At 49.4% G+C, this 11116-nt stretch overlaps 1 protein-coding gene across 1 annotated transcript; it reads left to right on the top strand.

Moving 5' to 3' along the window:
• Window positions 1-6178: 6178 nt before the first annotated feature.
• On the top strand, window positions 6179-10755 carry LOC146199086 (uncharacterized). Its single transcript, XM_084592038.1, has 3 exons — window positions 6179-6490; window positions 9781-10091; window positions 10146-10755. Exons 1-3 carry the CDS (start codon window positions 6179-6181, stop codon window positions 10753-10755), a joined length of 1233 nt encoding a protein of 410 aa, XP_084448164.1.
• Window positions 10756-11116: the final 361 nt, after the last annotated feature.

The raw sequence follows: 11116 nt of genomic DNA, 5'->3' as shown, positions 1-11116 counted from the left end.
TTCAGCTTTTCGATAGACTGAGGTCAGGGATTCGAGCAAGACATGTATGTTCAACTTTTACGCAGGCGGTTCGCAGTGGCGAACGGTGGCGGCTATGCGTTGCTGTTGTTGTTGTGGCTGTAGGAAGAAGGAAGAAAAAATGCACGGGCCTGCTACGGCTCTGTCTCTGAGCCACCTCCGCTGCCTCGTGCGGACAGAAGAGAAATTAGAGAAGAAAAATAAGAAGGAGAGAAAGACGTGCTCCGCAACAGCCGTCGTACGGCCTACAACAGATACAAATTGGGTAGCAGGCTAGCCCCCGCCGCAAGCGGCAGTGCCCTACCTGTCCCAGCCCCATCAGGACCAGGGTCAGTCACCCTCCATGCGTTTCGGCTCGGGTGGTGCACATATCGTGACACGCAGCGGCGAACAGTGGCGCCAGGGGCGCGAACAGCAATCGGAGAACACGCGCGATCGCCGCCACGGAGGAAGACGGACGGTGGTATGCTTCTAGCCACCATAACGGTGGCGACAGGAGCGCGCGGTGCCCCGGCTGCGGAGCTGGTTACGAGGGACGGGTACGTGCCATCAAATTAGAGGAGAACAACAACAACAACAACGAGGGACGGCGCCGACAACGACGCGAAGCGCAGGAACGGGCGCCAAAGGGCTGCGTTCTAAAATATATTTTCAACCATGGCCAAAGAACAGTGCAGCAGGAAGTGCATGTTCTGCTCATCGCCGCAAATGCATGCAGCCTTGACACTTATTCACTAGTTTGACTAAGCATGTTCTCATTACGAATGCACACTGAACAAGCATATACTTCAGTCCACGCACGTTCTTTACGCGTGTGAGCGTCGATCGTTACTGACGGCAATAGTTCCTTGACCCTGCATGAAGCGATGTTTAGTGTCAATTAAGTCGTGAATATTCTTCATCAATGGACTCCCTTAAAATCAAAAGCACAGATACCAAGCACAAAACACAATCTTTATTTATTTTCAACAGAGCAAAATTACTGCGAGTTTAGGAAAAGGTTGACGTAAATGTGTTTCCGTCTGGCTGTGGTTGTCTGCTGCCGCAGTGTCTTATAGCGGGGGTCTGAAACGCACATTGCCTATGTGGGCCGCACAGTGAAAATTTCATTACTCGCCTGATAGACTTGGAAAGTAACAATAGAGATAATATAAGCAGTAAATTCAAACAGTAAAATACGTAAAAGTCAACCAAGACGTCATTTTCAGAATACTGAAGAGGGGTTTATTGGGATGTCTGCAGGACTGCAGACGGCGACCAGTGGCGCAAGTCGATCGAGTTGCGAAGCACAAGACCGAGTCCGACAAAGGCAGCTCGAGCTTCAAGTGCGCGTGCCAGTTGATCGCTGAAGAACCCAAAAAACCTTTCTCGTCGTTTTTGTCGGCGCAGTGCCTGATTCTTCTTTACTCCTCCAATTATTTTCTTCTCAGACATGTATATATACGTCTAAAACTCTCTCTGCTGTCCAATTCTTGGCCAATTCCCTTGTGTGGGTATGTGCCATATGTTATTCTGTAAATAATTGCCCTGACAGAAAGAGGGAGCTATTCTGACTACTAGTGGGTGGCAGTGCCTTGTTCTTCTTTACTCCTCCAATCATTTTCTTTTTAGACATGTAAGTATACATCTAAAAATCTCTGCTGTCCAATTCTTGGCCGATTCCCTTGTGTGGGTATGTGACACATGTTATTCTGTAAACAACAATTGCTCCGACAGAAAGAGGGAGCTATTCTGGCTACTCAAGGCGAGTGGCAAGTGGATGTATGGTTTTAAGCGGCTGACGTGAACGACTTCGCTCGCCCGCGGGGACGGTGGTCCGAAGGTGTTGTCGACTCCACAATGTAGTTGGCTGGGGATGTACGTTCCAAGACAGGGTAAGAGTCATTGTATACCTTGCCGAAGAATCCGATCACCCGGAACAGACAGCCAAACGAAGCTTGTGTTGATAGAAAAGTCAGAAGCCGGCTTACCGTGATCGTATCACGTCGGCGAAGATCTTGAATGTCGGACGTGAATCAGTGGGCCAGCTGGCGACACTGCTCAGCATTACGGACAACAGCAGAAAGGGACGTGTGCTCTGAACTGTCTGGATGACAGGAAATGATGTCTATAGCAGACAGGCAGATTCGCGATCGTATAAAAAAATGAATGCGAAAATCTAGTCATGCTCTGAGAGACAGTGCTGCAGGCATAGGTGATGTAAGGAAGTACCTGATCCCAATTAGAGGCGTCGTAATGAACGTACACGGCGAGCATGTCGCCAAGAGTCCGGTTAAACCTTTCGGTGAGGCCGTTGGTTTGGAGGTGGTAAGCAGTGGCCGTTCGATGTATTGCGCGATAAGCATGCATCTAACAGCTCGTGGATCACTTGACATTAGAACGTGGCCACGGTCGCTGAGAAGTTCGCAAGCAACGAGCCGGCCGTGAGGCAGGACGAGGTGATGTAGGATCAAAGAGGCAACGTCGCGAGCATTAGCCGCCAGCAGGGCTGCAGTTTCCACATATACAGTCAGATGGTCCGCGACGACGGTTATCCAGTGATTGCCTGCGTTCGATGCTGGAAGGGGTCCATACAGGTCGATTCCCACAGGATCGAAGAGGCGGGCTGGGCAAGACAATGGCTGTAACGGGTCGGAAGAGGGGCGCGGAGACGACTTCCGTTGTTGGCAAGCAGTGTAGGAGCGAATATAGCGATGTACAAATTTCTACGTCCCCCACAGTTGGCGGAGTCTCTCGTATGTCTTCAGCAAGCGTACTTCTGAGCCAGCAGACCAACGCTGGCTTATCCAGCGCGCGGTGGAGGCCGCGACATCCCAAGGGATCCCCGCCGACCTCCTCTAAGCCAGCGCAATCGGTCCTTTGACTGGTCCCCTGTTTTTGGGCGCAATAGAAGAGTTCACCACCACCACCATTTGGCTTTGTGGGTCGGCATGGTGATGGACACAAATATCTGAACGAAGATGGCGAGAAATTACCAAGAGCTGTTTGCGGTCATTCTGGCGATAGCAGTTATTCGGTACAGAAGACTGTCCCAGATCGTAAAATGGGAAGCTTGACGATGAAGGACTCGCGGGATTGAAGACGCAGAGGACGCGTTGAGGATGTCGAGGGGCGAAAAGATCCAGGGATCCCGGAGTTATTCGAATGGCACATAGGCATGCAACTGTGAGTTCGGATATCGGCACCAAAGGTGCAGGAGAGGGCAGCGGCGAGCGCGACAAGGCGTCAGCTTCGAAGAGTGATCCCGACCTGTAAATGACGTCAAAGTCGAGGGGCCCAACGGCCGAGGCGTCCAGACGGATTTCTTGAGATGTGCCAACCAGCTGAGGGCATTGTGGTCAGTGATGACGCTTGCAAGACACTCCTTTTCCGTCACGGTGTAATTACATTCAGCTTTGGTTAGCGCCCGACTGCGTAAGCAACTACATATTTCGGAAAAAACCGGGCTTGCGTTGAGCAAGGACAGCACCGAGGCCGATGCCGCTGGCGTCAGTGTGCACCTGAGTAGGCCCGGAGGGGTCGTAATAGCGGAGAATTGGCCAACTGAGCAGACGACGGAGCGTAGTGAAAACATGTTGGGGTCCAGTCAGACAAGTCGGCGGGACAATTCGGCAATTTTTTCGTAAGCGAAATTGTGGCGAAATTGCAAAATAACCGGCGAAAATATGAGCATAGGTCGACGAAACTGCGTAGCTGTTTTATAGAAAACGCTTTGGGAAAGTCAGTTACCGAACGTATCTTGTCCGCTTTGATCGCAGTACGCCGTCTTTGGACACGACATGCCCAATATCGTTAGCTTGCGGGCACCAAAGCGATATTTCTTGAGGTCAAGTTGGAGACCAGCACAAATGGCTTGGCTTCTGTAAGGATGAATGTTGATCCTTGCTGTAAGTTTTAAACACATTTCACACTTAGTCTTTCTAGCCGGTAAGACACGAGATACATGTCAGATCTGCTGTACGAAAGAGAATAGTCGTAAATACAACAGTCGCAAGTAATCTTAAAAACAACTAGTCTTTGCGGGTACTGTCATTTATGATAATCGCGCCATCAGCAAATGTTGGACAGAGAGGATTCAAAACTGATTTCTTTTTTTTTTTTTTTTTTTTTTTGCGTTTCGCGGTGTTATCTGGCTGATGTTAGGTGCTATATACCTTCGGGTGAGTAGAGTCTGCGCTTTATTTACACCTCATGGGCCCGATGAGAATACGAGACAGATAACAAATGACCTTATAGCAAGAGATACGTGTATGCACGAATATAGTGTGAAAAGCCCGCAAAGCCGTCTCCCTTTGAAGTCGGCATCCACATATGGCCCCTCGTAAACTCTTGTTTACCAGGAGGTTTATATTTCTGAGCGGTAAAAGACACAAGGACGAACATCGCGATATTTCGGTGCGACCTAAGGACATATACCTCTAAAAGGAAAGTTTAAGGTGGACCAGCACGAGCGGAAAATAACGCACAGGCGATCAATGCAACTTATAAGGCAGAATATCACCAAGGTTGATTTGCGGAAGGAGCATCCGCTACCACTGATACCGCTAATAACAGTGCCTGGTAGTTTTTGCTGCGCATAAAAAAAAGTCACGCATATCAAAGATCGGAACAGAGGACACTCGCTGATCATTTTGTAGTCTTGTTGCCTTGTGACGTCTCCGTATAAAAATGCTATGTTTAAACACAGAACATCACGGTGCCCTGTACTTCGGCGATTAAGGAGCAATGTCTTCACTTATAGTCAAGCTCCCCTTCAGCACGTCCTTCTGCGTGGCCTCTTGAAACATGGCATATACCCACACGGAGGCATTGGCCAAGGTGTGGAGGCGTATACAAGGAAATTTCCACAGGCGATTATGACAAAATATAGGCGCCAAGCAAGAATAAAAACAAAAATGTAGCGATTAAAAATGACACAGAAGAATATTTGAAGTAAAATGACAAACGTAACACTCTTGGCGAAAAAAAAAAAAAAAAGATCTCGAAGAATTTTAAAATAGTTAGCAATTCAACCTACCAGTTGCAATTATGTAATCGTAAAGAATCTCACAATTTGAACCCAATTCAAATCCTTTGGCGCTCGCATCGAACGATAGTAACACTGGTGGACCTCCTCGTCATTGCGGTGGTTACAGCCTCTAGTGAGTATGCGCCCTTTCTATGAGGTCAAAAAAAAAAACAAAAAAAAAAAACAAAAAAAAAAAACAAAAACAAAAAAAAAACAAAGGACTTCTGAAGTGCGAACTTCGGACAGGAAAGGAGAAAGTTCTCTGCATATCCCTAGTGAAAAATACCGTATGAGTCACAATAACCTCATACAGATTTCTCATACTAAACTCATACAAATCTAATTAATTCTCATATGTTCCTCATATGATGAATAAGTTTAGAATGAGATTATATGAGATTAGTATGAGTTTAGTATGAGAAATCTGTATGAGGTTATTGTGACTCATAGGGTTTTTTCACTAGGGTTTAGATTCAGCCCCCTCGAAGCTTGAGCCACAGGTTCGCCGGTGCCCGCCTACATCTAGGAATTCAAGCTGGGAATCGCCCGCACCGCGACAGCGTCACTGATACTTCACAGAGCCTGGTTTTACATGAACGGACTTTCCAATTATACGCTAAGTGATGATAGTCGGTGATATACGGTACATAACAAATCATGTAGCCTGGCTACATAATTAATACGTGTGCTGTAACCGCTGAAGCCTCGAAATCGCCAGCAGACTGAAATTGAACGAATTGCTTTTCTTACCTTCGTCTTCATCCACGACAATCCGCCAACAGTGAAAGCAAATTTTAATGGGAGGAAAGGTGGAAGCGTAATTAAATCATTATAAGGACATGAAACATGACACACGGTGTTATGATCGGAGACGGACCACTGCTCTGCATACTGTATCCATACCCATCAGTGATCCAGAATTCTTGGCCGATCCCACCGTGTGGGTATGTACCATAAGTTTAGAGAACAACAACAACTGCTTCCGCGATAATCATCATCATAATCACAGAAGCACGACAGCTCGTGTTGGTGGCGCGCAGCCCCCAGCGACCAGAGAAACCGGGGCCAAGAGAAATGGCGGCGGCCGCCGGCTGAGCGCCATGGTGAACATCGGAGCGCTGCGGGGCACGGAATGATGTCTGCCGCTCCACCATGTTGTCGTCGTGGCAGACGACCGTGTTCTACTCGTCGCTGGCCCTGTGGACCGTGGTAGTGCTCTTCGTTGCCCCCGAGACGCAGGAGGCCCGCGCTGGCTTGAAGCGCAGCGGTGCCAGTGCACACGACCACCACATCCTGCTGAGCTGGCGCAATGTCACCATCACGCTGTTCTGCGCAGCCGTCATGTGGGTAGGGTACCGCCAGTTGCGCCTCTACATGGACGAGATGGCCGACGCCCTGGCCGCAGGCCGCACGGGCCTCAACCCGTACAACGTCGAGGACGCCGGCACGAGATTCTTTAGAGGGGTATGTCTAAACGCCATTGCGGCGTTTCATACGTTCTTAAGTTTTTATATGGCTGCACTTGCGTTTATTACCACCTCTATCGATTTTTCGATTATGTCAGCATAGCTCGTCGGGTATGGATTGCATTTTGTGTCGTGGTCATAGCGGCTGACCTTTTTCTCAGGGCCATTCAGTAAAACGTTACTGGTACCAGCTTTTGGCTCTAGTAATGATGATTCAGCACATTCGCAAGGGTCAACAGCCGAAACACCTTTTTTTTTCCTCCGTGGGAACTACGCCCAGGTAACATCCGGAGTTGTTTTACTCAGTCGTGTGATCAGAAAACGCGCCGTGTCCCGTAACTGCTCAACGGTATACGGATCGTTAGTTTGTAGCTGTCACGAGTCCTAGCATCTAAGACAGACTTCTCGTTGCCCTGCCGTTGTGGCGCGGTGGTTAAGGCTTTAGACTGCTGAACCCAAGGATGTGGGATTGAATTCCGGCTGCATTTCAATGAAGGCGAAAAGCAAGGCGACCGTATATTGTGCAATGGTAGTGCACGTAAAGAACTCCAGGCAGTCAAATTTTCTAGAGCCCTACACTATGGCGTCTTTCACAGCCTGATTAGTTTTGGGGCCTTAAATCCCATAAACTAAACCAAATCAATTTAGACCTCTCGTTGCAGAGTACAGTCCTTGCATCGGCAAATATATGCATGCTTTGTCTGTTTACCATGCTGCATTTTGACAGGATTGCGCTAAGATGTTAACCCCTGTTCTTTCCACGACATACCTTACATTAGTGTCAAAGTGCTCCTGCCCTCCATATGATGCAATATATGCAACCTTCAGCAACCTTGCTTGATCGTTATATACAATAGAAAAAAGTGGAAAATTGCTTGCATGTCCTTTTCTGTCCATTTGGACGTACGAAGATACGTAGACATTTGTAAACGTGACATTCAAGTTGAAGATTTGGTTCGTTAGACCTGATGTCCCGAAACAAAATATGGCTGACCCAGTCTTACTGATTGACACAGTCAGACTGGCTTGGTCAGTCAGGACGGCTCTTGATTAATTTAAAGCACCCGGGATGATTTAACCCACTGTCTTAGACCATTCGGCTGTCGCCGAGGGCGACTGGTACTAAGCTGCACTTGAACTGCGCCGGAGGACCCAGGTTCATGTGGTACGGCCGCGTTTCGATGAAGGCGAAAAGCGAAAGGCGCCCGTGTACTGTGCGATGTTAGCGCACGTTAAAGAACCTCCGGTGGACTAAAATAATGAGGAGCCCTCTACAACGTCGCCCCTCACAGCCCATATTCCGCTTCCGTAGTTAAATTAATAATTAACAATTAAACGTCCACTGACGTCACGCGGCACACGGGCACCTTTTGTGTTTCTCCTCCAGCTAAATGTTGCTGCCACGGACGGGGTTAAACAACACTTAAAATGATAAGAAATAACTTTGCATGCGAAAGAGAACAATTTTTTTTAGAGATCGCTAAGCGTCGCGACGGGTGGCAATGCAAAAAAAAAAAAAAAAAAAAAAAAAAACGCAGCGCAGCGCAGCATATGTAACCTCGATTGGTGTATGTCAGTGACATTGCTGCCAAGTAACTGCGACAAACGAGTATAATAGACGCGTCATCTAGAGGAAACAACCATATAAACACACTTAGCGACAGCGTCATTGGCTTTTGCATGCAGCTCCCCTCGCATATCTACGTTCGCATACATGCATTTCTATCCTCGCTTAAAATTCGGACCTCTATTATTTCGCTTAGGTATACTTAGCACACAGTGATAAACGGCATCGTTCCTGCGTGGGCCCGTTAAAAGCACGAACAATAGGTAACTCAATTGTCTCCACAACGCAAACATTTTTAAGGTATACGTCATAAGCCCCTAACATGTGGGCGGTCGAAAATGATACCCCTCCTTCCGACTCTCAATTCAGCCTACGCGGGCGCGCAAGAAAAAAAGTTAGTCGACAGCGCGCCACCCACGCTCCGTTCCGCCCGCGTAACTTCGGAACCTCCAATATTATTGCAGGCACGCCCAGCAAGTTCCAAAGACGTCATAGGGGAGGTTTGCGCACGGTGCACGGGGGGTGTGTCACTCAAATCGGTTGCGAGCGGCCACCAGGAGCACTTTTTAAAAATTACTTGTAAATGAAAGGCCGGCCCCACGCAAAGCTTCCAAATTTCACTCGAATAGTTACAAGGGCCACCTCTATGAACTTCTTGCATTAGAATGTTATCGATTTTAGGGGCCCTTTAAGGGTTCCCCAGGATTCGATTCCCGTCTCACCCGCCCATCGCAAAGAAGCCGGAGTTGACAGATCCTGCCAATTCGGCCACGTCATGTGGTCCCGTGACGTATAACATAATTCACCTACCAGCCAGTGTCTTGCCATGTCAGCCAGCTCCTACCTTCCAGAGACATCCGCTCTCAAAGCCAACGCTAACACTGGATTTTCTGAGAACGGGGCCGTTGTCGTTATCGCATTATTACTTAATCAGTTTCTGTGTACCCTTTAAAAAGGCCACACAAAGCTTAATAGTTGGCCTATACTTCTCCAGGTAAGCTTCTACGTAGTACCCTAAATGCAACAATAGGCGCGAGGCTGTGCTGCAAATAGCTTAGCGGACAGCTGTATCACTTTTCGAGAATTCTGCGATATTCAAGGATTCAAATCTCTATAGGCTGTAGGTAATGCTTGCAAACTTCTTTTGCCATATAAAACTGATGACGCAATTGACGATTAAAATTTGAGCTTCTCCTCACACCACTGAAGGACTGCGGAGAAGCTCGGTAATGACGTCACGGACGGTAATATTTCTTGTTTTCGTTGCCTTCGCCCATATCCTGCGGTGCCTTTTCTGGTGCCGCCAAACAATGTTTCTAGGACTTTTATTTCGGTAGCCTTGTTTTTACATCTTCAAACCAAGCAGTTCTATGCGGGAAACACCGGTATCGTCAATTACGTCATCACGCGTCCCCCTCGCGTCGCTGTGCGAAGTGGAGAAGCCTGATAGCCGGCGCGGTTTTAATCGCTAATTGCGCCATTGTTTGAAATGCCAGCACCAAGGTATTTCGCACGCACAATCTGTAATAATTCGACTAATCGAAATTCATCGAAATCTACAACCGGTGCAATTTCCGTTCAATGCGACGGCTGCCCCGAGAGAGAGAGAGCGATAAAGTGTCCTGCGTCAACTGTCACGCCAAACGATCGAACCATGTGACGCAGTTACCTGTGCGTTTTACAGAATTGCTTATAATAAGCAACCTCCACGCACCACGCAGGACAAGGCGGCAATGACTAAGAGCGTGCTCAACTGCCATGACAGGGCCACAGACTTCCTGGCGTCGTACAGCACCGACGTCAACCAAATAGAAGAGAAGCTCCGGGCCAGCTTGCGCCTGCTGATGGAAGACATAAACAGCTGGAGCAACGAGGTCGCCATGATCGCCCGCGAACTTCGAACAGTGTCGTCATTGCCGGCCCATTGGACGGGCCCTGCGCCAAACAACCCGAACGGCTCTGACCCGGCCGGCCCCGACTCGGGCGGGACCTGGAAGAGCGCGAGCCTGGACAACGCGCCCTACGACTCGCAGTACTCGCTACCGAGACCGCCGACGGGCGTCACCGATACGACGATGACCCAAAGCTCACCCCTGACTAAAGGTACCGACAAGAACATGCTGGTGACCAAGAACCGGCGCCAGGCCAAGGGCAACTCATCGGTAGAGCGCCAGTCGCGGCTGCCGCCCAAGCTGCTGGGCGCGCAAGCGGACCGCGACATGGAAGAGGTGGACGTGTACCCCACGACGCGACCCACCACTCGCAACACGGTGCCGCAGCGCAACGCTCGCCACGTGGACCCGGTGCGCGAGAGCACTTTCCTGAACGTGCGTCGGCGCCTGAACGCACGTAGCCCAGCCGAGTACAGCCCCGAGCGCCATGCGTTTGACGAGCCTAGGCCGATGACCGAAAACCTTCGTCTCGAGCTCGAGGAAGGGGCTCTGGCAACCTCGCAGAGTGTCGCACCTGAAGACATGACCTCCGCTACGCCGCCTACGAACGCAGAGGAGAGGAGCCAGATCATGCTTTGGAACGGAGGCGATGACACGGAGAAGGACGTCCCACCGTCGCCCAAGGATCCGACAAACAACGCTTCAGTGCCACCGCAGGACAAGACCGATAAGGCCGAACATGCGCAAAAGGAACACTCCGGGCCTATGCCCGGAGACGAACAAACCACGGGAGACCGGCTGTGAAGATGGGCCCGACTGATATAAGCGCTGCAGACGAAGCGAGCGGAAGCCCGCGGAAATCCCGTTGTGTCCAGCTTTTTCATCAAGATGCAAATATAGCACTTCAGGCACAGCGTTCGCGTGAGCCGCTTGTATTTACAACAGAAGGCCGCGAGCGTTTATCCTTCGTCAAAAGTTTAGAGTCTAGAAGGTGTGCTTCTTATCCGCGTACTTCACCTGCAGACTTCGTGAAAACCCAGCCTGTTGGAGGTGGCAGGAAAAAAAATCTTGCCTTCAGGAGGTTTACAATACTGGGCATGAATTACGAGTCTCGCGGAGTGGCTCAGAGCAATATCCTCTGGGCTCCAAACTTTTGACAAACAGT

The sequence above is a fragment of the Amblyomma maculatum genome, chromosome 2 (genome assembly GCF_055883805.1).
Source record: "Amblyomma maculatum isolate TAMU_Amacu chromosome 2, ASM5588380v1, whole genome shotgun sequence".
Lineage (NCBI taxonomy): Eukaryota > Metazoa > Arthropoda > Arachnida > Ixodida > Ixodidae > Amblyomma > Amblyomma maculatum.
This window is presented reverse-complemented; position numbering and strand designations above follow the sequence as displayed.

Bases quoted from the DNA above. Each gene is read 5' to 3' on its own strand.
- LOC146199086 (XM_084592038.1), top strand. From the start codon at position 6,179: ATGTTGTCGTCGTGGCAGACGACCGTGTTCTACTCGTCGCTGGCCCTG. The intron at 6,491-9,780 runs GTATGTCTAAAC...CGCACCACGCAG, and splicing joins GCACGAGATTCTTTAGAGGG to GACAAGGCGGCAATGACTAA. The intron at 10,092-10,145 runs GTACTCGCTACC...GATGACCCAAAG, and splicing joins AACGCGCCCTACGACTCGCA to CTCACCCCTGACTAAAGGTA.